The sequence below is a fragment of the Arachis stenosperma genome, chromosome 2 (assembly GCF_014773155.1).
Source record: "Arachis stenosperma cultivar V10309 chromosome 2, arast.V10309.gnm1.PFL2, whole genome shotgun sequence".
In the NCBI taxonomy this organism is placed as follows: Eukaryota; Viridiplantae; Streptophyta; class Magnoliopsida; order Fabales; family Fabaceae; genus Arachis; species Arachis stenosperma.
The window spans coordinates 114,289,573-114,305,258 of record NC_080378.1 but is presented as its reverse complement, the minus strand read 5'-3'; the positions used below and the strand labels follow the sequence as shown (position 1 = coordinate 114,305,258).

General features: G+C 34.8%; 3 protein-coding genes across 5 annotated transcripts; all 3 read right to left on the bottom strand.

Annotated features, from left to right (window-relative positions):
* Positions 1-1,773: 1,773 nt before the first annotated feature.
* LOC130960175 (organelle RRM domain-containing protein 2, mitochondrial-like) lies at positions 1,774-6,158 on the bottom strand. Of its 2 annotated transcripts, none has more exons than XM_057885479.1 (5): positions 5,953-6,156; positions 5,257-5,441; positions 3,374-3,442; positions 3,138-3,244; positions 1,774-2,471 (listed from the first exon to the last, which is right to left on the bottom strand). In XM_057885479.1, the coding sequence occupies exons 2-5, from the start codon at positions 5,420-5,422 to the stop codon at positions 2,373-2,375; spliced, it is 441 nt and encodes a 146-aa protein (XP_057741462.1). In that variant the 5' UTR covers positions 5,423-5,441; positions 5,953-6,156; the 3' UTR covers positions 1,774-2,372. The 2 variants fall into 2 exon arrangements, with proteins under 2 accessions (XP_057741462.1, XP_057741460.1); XM_057885477.1 differs by having other exon boundaries at positions 1,784-2,471; positions 5,899-6,158.
* Positions 6,159-7,108: 950 nt separating this feature from the next.
* LOC130961313 (glyoxylate/hydroxypyruvate reductase HPR3) lies at positions 7,109-9,730 on the bottom strand. 2 transcript variants are annotated; one of them, XR_009079481.1, is made up of 3 exons: positions 9,019-9,730; positions 7,529-8,221; positions 7,109-7,150 (listed from the first exon to the last, which is right to left on the bottom strand). XR_009079481.1 is itself a non-coding variant. In XM_057887127.1 (2 exons), exons 1-2 carry the CDS (start codon positions 9,496-9,498, stop codon positions 7,700-7,702), a joined length of 1,002 nt encoding a protein of 333 aa, XP_057743110.1. In that variant the 5' UTR covers positions 9,499-9,730; the 3' UTR covers positions 7,503-7,699. The 2 variants fall into 2 exon arrangements, 1 of the variants encoding a protein (XP_057743110.1); XM_057887127.1 differs by lacking the exon at positions 7,109-7,150 and having other exon boundaries at positions 7,503-8,221.
* A 92-nt stretch (positions 9,731-9,822) lies between these two features.
* LOC130961312 (UTP:RNA uridylyltransferase 1) lies at positions 9,823-14,173 on the bottom strand. Its single transcript, XM_057887125.1, has 6 exons — positions 12,762-14,173; positions 12,107-12,478; positions 11,470-11,693; positions 11,252-11,315; positions 10,680-10,876; positions 9,823-10,234 (listed from the first exon to the last, which is right to left on the bottom strand). Exons 1-6 carry the CDS (start codon positions 14,055-14,057, stop codon positions 10,024-10,026), a joined length of 2,364 nt encoding a protein of 787 aa, XP_057743108.1. The 5' UTR covers positions 14,058-14,173; the 3' UTR covers positions 9,823-10,023.
* Positions 14,174-15,686: the final 1,513 nt, after the last annotated feature.

The window sequence follows — 15,686 nt, the reverse complement described above, 5'->3', positions numbered from 1 at the left end:
TTTTTTTTTTTTTTTGACAAAAGAGATCAAACAATAAAGTGAAAAGACAGAATCTCAAACAGAGTCACAAACATCAAAAAACACTGAAATAAATTTGAGAACAATTCCTAGTGTTATCTCTGATATTGCCATCAACAATAAAAGAAATCCAAGTTACACTATTCTCTATAACTGGTCAAGGATTTGTGAAATATCTCTTTTATTCCGAATTTTTGTTATTAAAGATCCGCTCATTCCTTTTTAGCCACACATTTCAAATAACTCCAAAGAAACATATGAGCCACTTGTTACGCTCCTCTTTCCTATTAGCAATGTCTGTCCAACTCTCAAAATGTTCTTTCAGTGAATCCGGAATAGACCACAGCCTCCCAAAGTCAGATAGTCAATCACACCACACCTTTCCATAATGTTTTGGTGAAATCATAACTGGATATGTCCTCCGAAAGTGTTTCTAACCGCATTACCTGGCCTGCACAAAGGAGTTAGTTGGAAAAATACTTTCTTTGTCAAACTTCCAAATAACTCTATCTTGGATATCACATGCTATCTTTAGTTCTTTACAGGCCGTAAGGTCTCATGCAATTGATCCACTAATAACAACTTCCACTGAAATAATTATCTCCTCTACTGAAAATTTCAAATTCACTCTAATCCGTTCCAAAACCCACAATCTCCTATAAAAGATCTTCTTTGGTTTGAAACAGAGAAAAGCCTCAACAAACTCGACTTTAAATAACCACTTTGTAGTCAAATGTCTTCCCAGAACCGGGTCCTCCTTCCATCACCCAAACAATCCAACAATCATCTTATTTCTCACATTATCCAACAATCATCTTATTTGGGTCCTCCTTCCATCACCCAAACAATCCAACAATCATCTTATTTCTCACATTATCCAACAATCATCTTATTTTTCACATTACGATCTTTGAACTGCAATATAAACCCCCTTGACTAGGCAGTGTTTTAGATGATAACATCATATTGGGATTCAAATTATGATAAGAACATACAATCTTCTTCTATAATGGGCACTCCTCTTTTGAGAAACGCCACCACCACTTGAATAGAAGGACTGTGTTCCTAACCCCAACATTGTGTTCCTAACCCCAGTATTACCCACCCTCCAATGCACCTAACTTGTTAAGAGTGTGAATCACTTTCCACTTAACCAACGCCAATTCTCTTCAAGTATCATTAATTTGAACCATTTTTATTAAAATTTCAAGGAAAAAAAAAAGAAAAGAAAGGAGTGACGATCTTTTAGTAGAGATTTTTTTCATTGTTGAAATATAAATCCTATTATAATTTAGAGAACAGAACACTATTTATTACTTTACACCAATTATATATAAAAACAAAAGTTGTGTTTGATTTTATTTTTCAATTTAATTTCCATTTGGTACTAATTTGATTTTATTATTTAATCCAATCTAATTCAAGTGATTGCGATTTTGTAAGGGTTTAAATTTATCTTTTAATCTACAGATTAAAATGATTAAATTAAATCGATTTTATCTCATTCAAATTTTAATATTTTATAATTTAAAATTTTTAATTATTCATTTTTTCCAAAATCAAAATATAACAAATCCAACTTTAAAATATATAATTAATAATTTTTAAATTATTATTTTTTTGAAAATTGAATTAACCGAAGAAAGAATTAGATATTCAAATTGTTACAATATAATACAAATCGCAATGATTATTAATTTTTACCTTCTAAGATTCAAAACATAAAATAGCATACAAAATAAAATAAAGTGACATAAATATTTGAAAATTTATATTTCAGACAGATTAGTCTATTAAAAAAATACCAATAAAAATCCTCCAAAATAATAAATATGGACAAATTAATTTAAATTAAGACATTCTATTTTCATCATAAGAGCTAATTTAAAAATAGTATGCCTACGCCTACTATTTTTAAGGACTTTATTAGTATTTTTTTTTCTTTAAACACTAATCTGTCCGAAGTATAAATCTTCAAATATTTATGTCACTTTACTCTACAAAATAATGCAATCGCATGCTTATACTTTACCATCACCACCGTTATATCTTGTGCGCATCCAAATAACTCGAAACATCAGCACCAACACCCTGTAACTAAAGCCATGTTACTTCAGATCAATCATAACCACATGAATCATAATGTTTTCAGTACTGTTGGAAGAGAACCATTGCATTATAACAATGTCCTGGAAGGTGAATCTCCCATTACAATAATCTAAAACTTTTATAGGTAATTAAAAAGAACACCCACGTGTCCCTGCCCTCATAAATAATACTTCTGTGCTTTTTTTGCATTCGCAACAACTTATACTGAACCAATTCAACCGGGCACAAGAATCTTATAACTGATATCACTGCCGCCCATATTGAGGTGGCATATTGTTTTCAGGTTGTCCCGGCGGAGGTCTTGGCCTTGCGTACTCAGCAAAGATAACCCAGCCATCCAAAAACTGTTTTGCATCAGAAAACATATCAGTCAGGGTTATTCAAATAAGCCACGAAACTCTGGCTGAAAGCAATAGCATAAGGCAAGCACTGCAGAACCAGAAACGTTGTCGAAAAGCACAAATCCATCAAATATGTTATAACCAATGAAACACCAACTTTGACGGGGCAACTCAATGGTGTGTCCATGCTTCTTATGTTTTATAGGATGAACTCAATCATGACAAGTTTCTTAAATCAGAAATCTAAATGTCGATCAAGATTCATCTATTATTTGTAGTTGAAATGTCAAACTATAAAATACGTACATGAGCTTGGCAATCCGTGCATAATCTACAGCTTATGAATATTCATACAGGCATTGCAATCCAGAAAATAACTACAGGGTATATAGGAAGGAAACTTTAAAACCAATTTTCAGGAAACCTGTGTATAAACAGTAGAAATGAGGTATAGTTCAAATTCAAAGAAATGTGTTTGCAAAAACAAGAAACATTTAAGTTTATTGTATATTATTAAAGCATTAGTATCATTAGTTATAAATTGTGTCTTGTCAAGTTAAAATACACATACATGCAGATAAAAATCTGAGACAATAATCTCTACCAAGAAATCAACTTTGTCATATGGCTCATGATCATGGAGTAAGCATCGAGTTTAATTCAGCTTACCTTGCCATCCATGCCCTCGATGCCCTTTGCAGCATCTTCTAGAGTGGCATACTTCACAAAACCAAACCCCTTAGAGTAACCTGATACTCGGTCAGTTACCACCCTTGCTGAAAGCAGAAAAAGGGAGAAAGTTATGGTTTTCTAGTAGATTCCGAAGCATACATATAACTCTACAAAAAACCATAGTTGAAATTGATAAACTTAAATGTTCAAATTTTCAGAGAAGGAGAACAAACCGTGAACAACTTCACCAAACTTTGCAAATTCGTCTCTCAACTTCTCTGAAGTAGTACGTTTGCTAAGCCCTGAAAGTTTTGGCAAACATAAAAATAACTTGGTCAACAAAACAGTCCATGTGACGAAGTTTAAATCAAACCGATGGTGTATTACTTGGAAAGATAGCCAAATCTTAGTAGTGCAATGGACAAAAATTTTCTGTTACAAAAATAAAGTTAGAAACTGCAAAATACAATTGTGACATCTATTGCACTTTTTGTATATTCATTTTTGGCATCACCTAATAATTTATAGCCATATCAATCAGTTCATTCTAATGCCCAGATGCTTCTTTCTTAAGGATATGCTTATTTTATAAAACCGGTCTTTTGTCAGTTGGTAAAGATACACATCCAAGTTTTGAGTGAACAGTATTGTCAAATAGTAGCTACGGCAGTATTATGGCGCTATAGTGTGGCAGATTTTACAGTGTGTGATGAGAATCCCATAGCACTGTAGATTTCACATCGCAGCCGCCATTCTCCATGGCAGCTGGTCACGGAAATAAAGCAGGAAATCCCTTTTTTCAAAAAAAAAGCATATTTATGATTTTAATTTCTATTTTGGAAAACTTCTATTTTTTTCCTAATTAGATATACACACTCTACCACTCAAAATAACCATCTCTTCCTATTCCCTCTTCATGTCCATGTTCTACCTCTGTCTTCCCTGCTTTTATGAGATGCATTCTCTACTTCCGGTTATTTAGTAAATATGATATGATTCTATATTTCTATCCAATTTAGTGATAAGTTTGATGAATATGATTTCCCAGAAATCTTAAATGTCTCTAATTTTCTTAAATAAACGAAAATAAGAAAAAGCACAACAATAAGTAAAAAATAAGTAAAAAACGTAGGACAAAGTAATCCCTCCTCAGTGTTTGTGCTGGACTATTTTGTCATATTTATATTTTTATCAGGAACAAATTTGAATTATTCACATATCTTACCAATTAATTTGTCCAAATCCTTAGAAAATATTGAGGAGGGGCCATGTTGTCCAACATTTGAAATACGGGACAACCTCTAGCTACTTTTGTTAGCAGCATCAATGAAAGAAACAAGAGGAAACACAACAAGCTTCTTTTAAAAAACTTTCTTTATTGGAATGGGAACACGTTCAAACAGGTGAAGGATAGGGTCATGTGAACATTACACAACACTCATTAGAATTGACTGAAGTTTTAATCAAGCATGAAGCGTTTCAGACTAGAAGATCTTCCCCTTTAAACCACGTCTCCAAACCAATTAACTAGACATTAGACAATAGCTTTACTTCAAAAACCCAATTAACTAGTTAGCAACGCACCAACTTCGTGTCACTAATCAACACCTAACATGTTCGATTTAGCTAACAAACCATAATATCATATATGCATATGGGTTTAGCTAAAGGCACTTGCTAAGGTAACACATTTAGAAAGTTTTAATGTTTTTATACTTTTTTTCATACAATACATGCTTTATAAATTTGAAGTTTTAGTCTTCCCACAAAAACTTTCTATATTTAACTCCTTAACAAGAGCTAAACCCAAATCATATTCATATCCAAACACAAAACAATCACAAATAACAAGTCAAATGCAGCCTAACATATAATCTATATATGAAACCTTAAGAACCATGGTAGATCCAAACTTCAAACACGACAAAAACAGATGAGGATACCAAAACAACAGAGAACCAAAACTTTAAACATCACTTTCTATTTTCTACTGCAGTTACATCAACAAACCAAGTTTTCCAAAAATCATGAGGGTTTCATTAATACTCAATGGAAATTACAGAAAACATAAAACTTCAGGAGGAAAAAAATTGAGAAGGTAAAGAGGGAAACAGACCAGAGACGAAGAGGTTGGTGTTGGGTTCCGCCATAGGCCGAGCTGGCTGCGCCCCCGCCTGTGGAGGCGGAATGAAGGGGAAGCTCAAAGATGGCTTCGTCGTGTTTGTGCAGAAGAGCCGCCGCAAACCTCCGGGAGCTGCCAACGCTGCCGCCCTCATCGCCATGGCCACGGGTACTAGTTAACTGGTTCGATGGTTCAACCAAAATAATCGAATTATAAATAAACACACAAAAACATAATTATATTCTAAAGTAAATCTAAAAATACACTAATTAATCCAATGACCAACACCTAGAAAACCAATAACAAGAACAAATAACCTAATGGCAAGAAAAACTAGGCAGCAGCAATGAACAATAAGTCAACAACAACATTGCAAAAAATTTAATAACACCTAACACAATAGCAATTAAGTGACTAACAACTTAACAAATTAACAAATAGCAAAAGCAACACAGCAACCTGCAGCAAGAACAACTAGGAAATCGCAAAAGATTTGATAAACCCCGAAAAAAAATACAGCAACCAGAAACTGCAACACAACAACCACAACACAGAAACCAGCAACCACCGCAACAGATACCATCAACAAAAAGTGAAAAACACAGCAAGAATCAAAGAGGAGACGACTACACCTACCAGAAACTGGAAGGCGACGGTACTAGAACGAGACGGGCGGAAGAATAAAAATACCCGCGACGGCCGGAACTGGAAGAGGATCGCGACGGGTGGATGTAAGCACGACGTGAAGGCAACGGCGACGAAAACAAGAAGGGATGGGAAGACGACGGCGGCGGCAGAGCTCGGCGGCGGATGGAGAGAAGTGGGGACTGGGGAAAGAAATGGAACTGGTTTACGGATTTATGGGAAGGGGTTTACTGATTGATTAGGGTTTTTCGGTCTTTTTTTTATATTGAGAATTTTGTACCCGTTTTTTTTTTTCTCAACAGTAAACGATGGCGTTTCATTATGAAAATTAAATTAAATAGCATTTTTCAAGTGAAATTGTAAATATCAAATCGGTACTCAAAAGATTTTGGTGCTGACAAAATGGTACTTAATTTTTGTAATTGACAAAATAGTTTTTGAAAAATTTTAAAATTTGACAAAATCGTCCATCCGTAAAAAGATTACGTCACAGAACCGTTGGAAGAGAGCTACAATGATAGCAAAGAACTTTTTGGCCACCTTCTTCTTTGTGTTCACTGCACCTCGCCGCATTATTCATGTTCGCCGCTTCTTCCTCCTCAACACGTCGCGCCGCTTCTACCTCCGCCGCTTCGTCTCCTTTTGCGTCCCCTTGGCATTCCACTGCACTTTGCCGCATTATTCATGTTCGCTGCTTCTTTCTCTTCAACACGCCGGTACGTCTCCTTTTGCGTCTCCTTCCGCTATGATAGTATCTCGCCGCTTTCTCGCATTCGCTGTTTCTTCTTATTCAACAGGTCGTTGCGTCCCTTTCGCTTTTCTTCCACTATGGCAGCACTTCGCTGCTGTGTTCTCTTCTACCATGGCAAATAAGAAGGAGAAAAAAACATCGGAAAGGAGAAAAAAACATCAAAAACATTGCTGGAGTTCTCTGCCATAGTCGGAGCTCTTTTCCACCGGCCACATCAATATTTTTCGTTCATTGTGACGTCATCTTTTTACGGGTGAGTATTTTATCAAATTTTAAATTTTTCAAGTGACTATTTTGTTAGTTACAAAAATCAAGTAGCATTTATCAATGCTAAAATCTTTTAGATACCAATTTAATATTTACCTCTTAAAATTATTAAATAAAAATTTAATTAAATCAATTTAATAATTTAACAACTTCTATTTATTAAATTTTATATGAACGCAAGTGCACCTTTTGAGCTGTTGTACAAGTACTCCGAGTAATGATATCCTACATATGAAAAATTTGAAGTTTTTCATTGTCACAACAAAAAAACATATGAAAGATCATGTTATTGGAAACATTTTAAATGCATCGGAGAACACCAGTGTACCAATTATTTTAACCGATGATTTTAATTAATATATTATATATATTTTTTATAATTTAGATCAACAGTTAAAATAACTAGTCTCGATGCACTTGAAATATTTCCCATGTTATTAATTAGTAACAAAAAAAATTTATAAATATTTAATTAATCGATTCATTTGACAAATTTATCTTAAAGTTGAGTTATTAATTTTGTCAACAATAACAAATCTTTAAATAAAACTCAAATCTACGACAAATTAACCTCGGATTAAGAGATATAATAGAAATCCATACCATCTTTCGTGAATGATTTTCTTCGACTTCGAATCAATATTCGTTTCTGGATAATCTATGAACAACATAATCTTGTGTGTGAGGGCGAGTTCAAAACTTCACAACTTTTTGATATACAAGAATCATTGCAGGGGATAAGACAAATTTGTAACATTTCACTTCAACCAACATTCACCATTTCACCTGAGTAATTAAGGGCTTATCTGATAACGAGGCTTCTATATTCCCAGCCACAAGTTCACACAATTTGATTATACATTCAGAAGTAAAAGCAGCACAATGTGGAGTCAAAACCACATTATCCATACTGAGTAGCTCTTTAGGAACATTAGGTTCATCTTCAAACACATCCAAAGCAGCACCACCAATTTCACCATCCATCAAAAACTTCACCAATTGCTTCTCATCAATAAGAGATCCTCTCCCAACATTCACAATGAACCCTTCTTTTCCCAATGCCAACATCACTTCCCTGTTTACTATGTGCCTTGTTTCCTCATTCAGTGCACAACAGAGAACAAGTGCATTGCTAGTAGCAGCAAGGTCAATAACACTGTTATAGAAAGGATATGAAACTGCAGATTTTTTATGCTTTGAGTGGTATAAGATGGTGCAACCAAAACATTCGAGTCTCTTAGCAACTTCCATGCCAATGCTTCCGAGTCCAACTATGCCAATCCTCTTTCCTGAAATCTGAAATCATCAATGCGTTATTGCTTTCAAAGTGAAGCTTGCAAATGAACACATGTTCTAATAGAACATTTTTTTAAATATCCAAACATGTATAAAAAATTGAAAGGATTAACGGAAAGAATGGAAGAATCCTTATCCTTAATCTTAATGCATTTATAAGTTTGAGCATATTTTTTTAATTTTAATATAGAAATAGATTCCTAAAACACGGAACAGAATAAAAAATAAATAAAGATGAGACTGGTGGATGCAACACGTATATATTTCGTTTGCAGTCTTGTTTACACGGTAAATGTATTTTTATAAAAAAATTTAAAAATAATAAAAAATATTAATAATATCAATAATTTAAATTTTTAGTATGCAATCAGTACATAAAAAAAATATGTACTAATTACATGCTAAAAGTTTATATATTTGATATTATTAATATTTTTTGTTATTTTTAAAAAAATTTAAAAATACATGTATTTCATTTACATTGTAAATCGTGTCCATCTGTCTTATCTCGTTTACACGAGATAGATGCAAAATTATTATTTTAGTTAGAAAAATATTTATTTCAGTAAATATTTTTTAAATTATTTATTTCGATAATTATTACATTTATTTAAATTATAAAAATAAAAAATCCTCAAAACACGTAACAGGATATAAAAGAATAAATATACTAACTAATTTTAAATAAATTTAGAATTTAAAATCTAAATTGATATTGGCAGAAAAAATTAACTCCCTAATTAAATTTATTATAAAAATTAAAATCATTTAGCCTATATTCATTTAAAAAAAAAAACCTTGTAACCGAGAGGGAAATCCCACGTGGCAGCTTCACAGCTCGTCCGTACGAATCTATCGGCAGCCGAGACTCTCCTCATGACGTCGATGAGCAGCCCCACCGCCATATCAGCCACCTCATCGGAAAACAGTTTTCCGGCGCCAGCTACCTGTATCCCTCGGCAGCCACACTCATTGAGGTCAATGTGATCGGTGCCGGCACTGGTGGTGACGACTAGTCGGAGGGAGGGGAGGAGGCGGAGGACGGGGGCGGTGAGGGAGAAGGAAGCACTGCAGATGACGGCGGAGATGGATGAAAGTGGAGCGGTGAGAGGGTAGAGTGAGTCCAACGAAGTGTTTGGGATAAGAAAACGGAATTTGTGAGAGTAGAGTTGTTTTAAGGTTTGTAAGCACGTTGGAGAACCAAGAACAAGCACTTGTGGAAGATCTTGGTTTTCGTGTTTGAGTTGTTGTAATTCTACTTTTTCTTCTTCCGCCATTGAATTTTGACGGTGGTGGGAAATTGGAGCTTCTTGGAAGTACAGCAGTACTGTGAATGGGAGGTGGGAAATGAACGTGGGACTTATCTTACATATTTTTTCGTTTCAATTTCGAAAAATGTTTTCGGAAATGCACGTGGGCCTTATCTTACATTCTAGAATGGCTCGCTACACATTTTTGGAGCATGTATATTTGAGATTGAGAGCAAAGATATTTGAAATTCAGTACATTTTAATTTTAGAATGCATTTCATGGTCCTCCCAACCACGCCTGTGAGTGTGACCATATATTTAGATCGATATCTTGGAAGCTAAGATCGATCAAAAGGACAAAAGCTTTTTACACTTAGATGACATATATTTAGATACCTTGAAAAATACACATATGAACATGACATGACCCATTGTCATATACGAAAACATGGAAAGCAGAACCTTTACAAGCTGAGTGTCCACTACTTCCTCACCCTAGTCTCTAGCTATAAATCTACCTAATATCACTATATATTGGACAAAAGCAACGAATCAAGAAGGAACATAGGGCTCAAAAAGTTTAACACATGGATTTGGATCATACTGCATTATATCAGCAGCACGTTCAAACTCTTCCCTCAGAACCTTGATACTGCGTTTATCCACCACTCTGCCCAGATCATGAGATATCTCAAAAGGATCCTCTATGCATATCAGATGCCGATCATTCCCAACCCTCCTCGTCCAGTCCTTCTCTCGCTTACTACACACCAAAAAGCAAGCATCAGGCATTTAAGATTATATTCAATCATATAGCTACTACATCAATAATAATATACAAACTAATTTAAATCTTATACAAATGCAAGCATATATGTGATTGCATGATAGTGGAAAACTTGAGTCATTTAAGCTCGAATTTGACATCCAATAAGTCTCGTCAGAAAAACAAGAGAAAGAAACAGAGTCTCTTTTTTCTTCCTTTTTTTTGTTTCAATTTAGTATCTTATTACTAAGGAGCAGCTTCAAGCAAAGGAAATCGACATCAGGAGCATAAGGAAAACTACACATTAATCATAAACGCCTGTCTTAGAATTCAGAAAACAACCAATTTCTAGCAAAATGAGGAGGGACAATGATAACAAATGGGACTGTTGAGATAGGGACTGTGAGTATATGACAAACAAATTAGATATCCAGACTCTTACCTGATTATGCTTCCTGTACGTACAGATATAACTGAATTTGCGTAATCATGACAGTAAGCCCAATAATAGAAAAATCCCCACACTAACTGAGCTATTGTTTCCTTGTTGGGGCGTCCAAAATCAGCGAGTCTCCCAACTTTATCAAAGTAAGCACAATTCACATTGTCCACATTAACAGAGTAAGTCGATTCCATCTCCTTCATAGGTAACAGTCATTAATCAGGAAAACACATTAAATTGCAGAAGTATTAATTCCTTTACCATTTTCAGATTCTGCATACTTGATTTATGTATTCTAAACTGCTTTCCTCAAACTAAAACCCAGCAAACTGCTTTTTCAAGAAGAACTACCTCACTCTGCTCAAGGCCCAAAACTTAAGGAAATGACCCTCTGGAGTCTAGAGTAAATTTTTTCTAAAATATAAAGGTGAGTATCCACCCTTAATTTAGAAAGCTTCCTGATTATAACCCAGTAAATTTTATAATAATAATACTAAACTGCGGTTACCGTGGAAAGACATTTCATTTACATCAAAAACACTTGCAAAAGAATGAGAAGTGGAAGTACACACCTGTAAGCAAGGAAGGATAGCAGGCCTTCGTTGTTGCAAAAAATGAATGCACATTAAGACATACCTGAAATTAGAACTGCCCAAATTACTACACGGAACAAGTGCTCATCATCAATCATTTGATCGTGTATCAACCAATTTTAATGTTCTTGGTAAAAACTTGTGTAACTTGACCCGGAGTAGAAAAATAAGGAAAATCAAATCAGAAGATAACTTACGCATAGCTAGATAAGGTTCCATGATAAGTTTCATTCACTCCTCTTGACTTTGCCCAATGTTTGATAATAAACGCCAACTGCCTTAATCTTGCATCTATTTGAGCATAATCCCGAAGAAGCTTTGTATTTACAACAGCAAGGAGGTTGTTGATGCATATGTCACAAGAAATTCCTGTCGCTGGATCCATGAGTTTTACTATAGGAACTCTTGCCCGAGTCAAAGCCTGCAAACAAATGAATGTTTGTTGAGCAGTCCAGTAAACCCAACCCTTACAGTAAGTTATGCACACATATGCTCTTATTGCCCCATGAAGAACCGAAAGAAAGGCAGTGGAATATATCAAAATAAATATCTACTGAGAAAATATTTTTTACAAGCTCACTCCAACCAACCCAAAACCCAATGTCAAGCTTCCAATAACAATTTCCTAATTTTCCTCATATATAACAAAGCTTGACTTTATATGTCCATTATATCCCATTTAGTGAGGAAAGGCTTAGTTCGTTGTATTTTATCTCAATTATGCAATATTCTTCATGGGCTTATCACAAAATAGTTAATCATTACATAAATAAATACATACAACCAAGATATGATAGCAATATTAGCACTATAAAAACATAGCAATCTTCTCACCTGCACATTCTGCAGATTATCTGATTGTAAAATATCTGCCAATTTCATTAGAATATCGGATTTCTCCATGTTTGCTTCCTCAATTGCAAGGCAAATATCAATATCACTTTTAGAAACGCCAAATGAATTAGCACATGATCCATAGATAAAAAGCTGAGCTTTTGGCCACTCTTTATTAACTAATTTCTCCAATAATGCTAATAATTGTCTTTGCTTCACCTTTTCTTCCTCTGGAGGAATCAGAGACTCATATATTGCAAGAAAAGGAACGTTAAGATTATCTATGTCCCTTCGACGTATCATCTGTCTTTTGTACATTCTTTGCCGCTGGCTTAATAACCGTTGTCCTCTTGAATCTAATGATCTGGCATCCTGATAATAAATTCAGTAAGTGACCTTAGAATTTAACAATCCAGGGTCAAGCTAAGAAAGTCAAATAAAAGCCCAAAACCTCGTTATTTGATCATTGATAATAAACAACCAATCTAGATTATAGATTCTAAGTCTTTCCATAAAGAGTTCTAGTATTTATAATAATGAAAATCAAATACTCAAACCAAACCACTAGGAGAATTAAATTCAATTCAAATACTAGTTACTGAAAATGAATGACAATCCATAGTTACCAACAATATCAAAAATTTTAAGTGTTAACCTTCTCCCGAGCACGGCGTTGCCTTGAGTTATTCTTGTCTTCAGACTCATCCTCAACCAACAAGGAATCACCTAGCTGCTCCCCAAGGGCATCAGCATCAGGATCGCCATCACCATCATCATCATCATCAGCATCACCAATTTTAAGATTCGCCAAAGATTCTTCAACATCAGCACCAGACACTGAATGAAGTTTACTCCCCGCCGGCGGCCCTGGGTGATCAAGCTGTTCGAGAATCCCCATCTCGCGACCCACATTGCCTCTGCCACCACTTCTTTCCCCAGACACCATTCTGAAATTTTCCTTCCTAGGGTGCACACTCTCAATCCTACCACCCAATCCCCCAGAATCAACAGGCATCGCTCGATCGTCATCAACCTCTGAACCCTTCCTTCTCCCCCCAGAGCCCCAATGACCCTTTCCCCTTTGCTTGTTCCCAAACCCTGGCGGTGGAGCCCTACTAGTCTCAGACCTAAGATTCCCTCCACCACCATGAAAACTATTGTTATTAATATTGATGTTGTTGTTGTTATTCCCCCTCTCAACCCCTCTCCTATCTTGTTCAACAACATCAAAATTCCCAGCAGAATTTGAAAATTTTGGACCTTGTTTAGGCGGTTCAACATGGAAGTTCAAGTTCCCATTGTTCAGCTTCAAGTACAGCAACGAATCCACCGCCCCATTAGGTGGAACTTCATGAGCAAAAGCGTCATTAGGCAAGGACCCGAACTTTAGCTTCAGCTCCTGCTGCTTCTGCTGCTGAACAAAGGCATCAACTCTAATGTTGCTGTTATTGCTTATATTTGTAGTAGTAGCGGCCGTTTCGACTGGAAACCCTAATCTTCTGAGATCGTCGATTCCAATGTTGGAGTTGGGAATTGGGGTTAGGGTTTGGGTTTGGGGTACACCAGGAGGAGGGGCAAACGGATTATGAGTCAACCCGAAGAGATTTTGCGGGTAAGAGAGAGAGTGGGGCCAAGGAAGCTGAAGATGGCTCTGTTGTTGTTGATGATGGTGATGGTGATGGAGCTGAGGGATGGGGTGATCGTGACCGTTGGATTGCCACGGGGACGGGGGTACAAATGGAATTGTGGGACCCATTAATGCGACGGCGGGATCCAGTGCTGCCGGAGATTGTTGTTGCTGCAGCTGCGGCGGAGGTGGCGGCTGGTTTTGGTGGTGTGATTGAGGTGGAGGAGGAGGTTGATGGTGGTGTTGAGGGGGTCGTTGGATGAGAGAGAGGAGGAACTCGCCGCCGTTTGACGGCGGCGGCGGGTCGCCTCCACCGCCATTCATGGTGGCGGGGTGATAGGGGTCAAGTGGGTGAGTGGGATAGTGAAGGAGTGAGTAGCTTTTCGTCTTCTTTTTTTTTTTCGTGAACGTTTTGGTTCAGAGTGAGAGAGAACTTGGAAACGAAGTGTAGTAAACGGGAAAGTGGATTTGTTTGGCGGATTTATTTATCTGATGATATTTTTGTTTTATTTTATTTTAATTTTTTTGTTAACTTTGGATCAGATCAGACTCATCAGACCAGAGGACTATCTTGTTTATGTTTCTTTTTTGAATTAACGTTTATCTTTTGTGCCGGTAATCTTTATCCTTGTGATTTTTAAGTTAATTGGGTTACTCATTTTCTTCTAATAATAACTTCAAATAAATTATGTGTGTGGTGAGGATTATTTTGATAAAAAAATATTTTTTTAATATATTTAATAAATTTTTAGTAGTAAAAATAAAAATATTAAAAAATAAAAAATATATTTTTTTAAGAAGTTGTAATTTATATTATTTTTTAAAATATTTTTTAAAAAAATATTTTTATGTAATAAATAAAAAAAATATTTTTATATTATTATACCTAAATAAATAAAAAAATATTTTTATATGAGATATTTAAATATAAAATTATTTTTTTTCATAAAATAGATCTTTTAAAAAAATAATTTAAAAAAATATTTTTTTTAAAAACTCACCTAAACAAATTCTATATCATAGATATTTTTAGTATAATTATGTTATGATAATTATAATAATGATAATGTTTTAAAAATATTATTAACATTAAAGTAACTATTTTTGTTAAATAATATTTTTAAAAAATATTAATTAATAAAACAATATCAAAATATAAAAATAAATATAATTTTAACAATAATTATATAATTACATAATTACTATAACATAGTAGAATTCACCATATCTCATTTAATTTTTATCTTATTAATTGTAAAATATGTATGAATGATCACTAGTTGATTAATTAAGTAATAAATAAGGATTGAATTGGGTTATATCTGATATTTTTTAAATAAATAAAATAAATATTTTAATTTTGAATATGTAATTTTTAGAGTATTTATTTTTTTTATTTTGTGCTTTCTCTGGTTTACCGTTTAAATAAAATATGACTCGCTTATACTGTAAATGAGATAAGGTACTTATCATAATACGTATTTATAAACGTGATACGTTGACATGTGTTTGTGTCTTATCTCATTTACAAGGCATGAGGGTGTCTAAGAGCATTTATGTATCACTCGTACCTAGCATTGCTAGGACTGTAAGCAGCATTAATGACATGTCGCTGCCGTTAGCTAACTTGAACCTAGACATGAAGTTCGCAGCTATGTGTCTGATGTCATACGCATGGAATGTCCTAGGAGGCTTCCATAGGCTGTTATTGTAACACCCTACCACTCAAAGTCTTATGCTTGAGTCATAAAACTGAAGTGGCAAGATATTACGATGTTTAGTGAAACGATGTGTTTTGGACATACAAAAAATGTTATTGTCAGATTAATTCGAATAGTGCCCTAAATGAAAGCACGAACTTCGTCTCCCACATTTCGAATTTCTCATTCTCTCTCTTCATCACCACCCTCTCTCTCTCTCATCACCACCACCACTTTCGTTCAGTGCCCCCTC

Coding starts and splice junctions, on each gene's coding strand:
- LOC130960175 (XM_057885477.1), bottom strand. CDS start 5,422: ATGGCGATGAGGGCGGCAGCGTTGGCAGCTCCCGGAGGTTTGCGGCGG. Junction 3,443..5,256: donor CACCAACCTCTTCGTCTCTG/GTCTGTTTCCCT, acceptor CAAAACTTTCAG/GGCTTAGCAAACGTACTACT. Junction 3,245..3,373: donor GTTTGGTGAAGTTGTTCACG/GTTTGTTCTCCT, acceptor TTCTGCTTTCAG/CAAGGGTGGTAACTGACCGA.
- LOC130961313 (XM_057887127.1), bottom strand. CDS start 9,498: ATGGCGGAAGAAGAAAAAGTAGAATTACAACAACTCAAACACGAAAAC. Junction 8,222..9,018: donor ATTTCCCTCTCGGTTACAAG/GTTTTTTTTTTT, acceptor TGATGATTTCAG/ATTTCAGGAAAGAGGATTGG.
- LOC130961312 (XM_057887125.1), bottom strand. CDS start 14,057: ATGAATGGCGGTGGAGGCGACCCGCCGCCGCCGTCAAACGGCGGCGAG. Junction 12,479..12,761: donor AACGCCGTGCTCGGGAGAAG/GTTAACACTTAA, acceptor ATTTATTATCAG/GATGCCAGATCATTAGATTC. Junction 10,877..11,251: donor CTATCCTTCCTTGCTTACAG/GTGTGTACTTCC, acceptor TTACCTATGAAG/GAGATGGAATCGACTTACTC.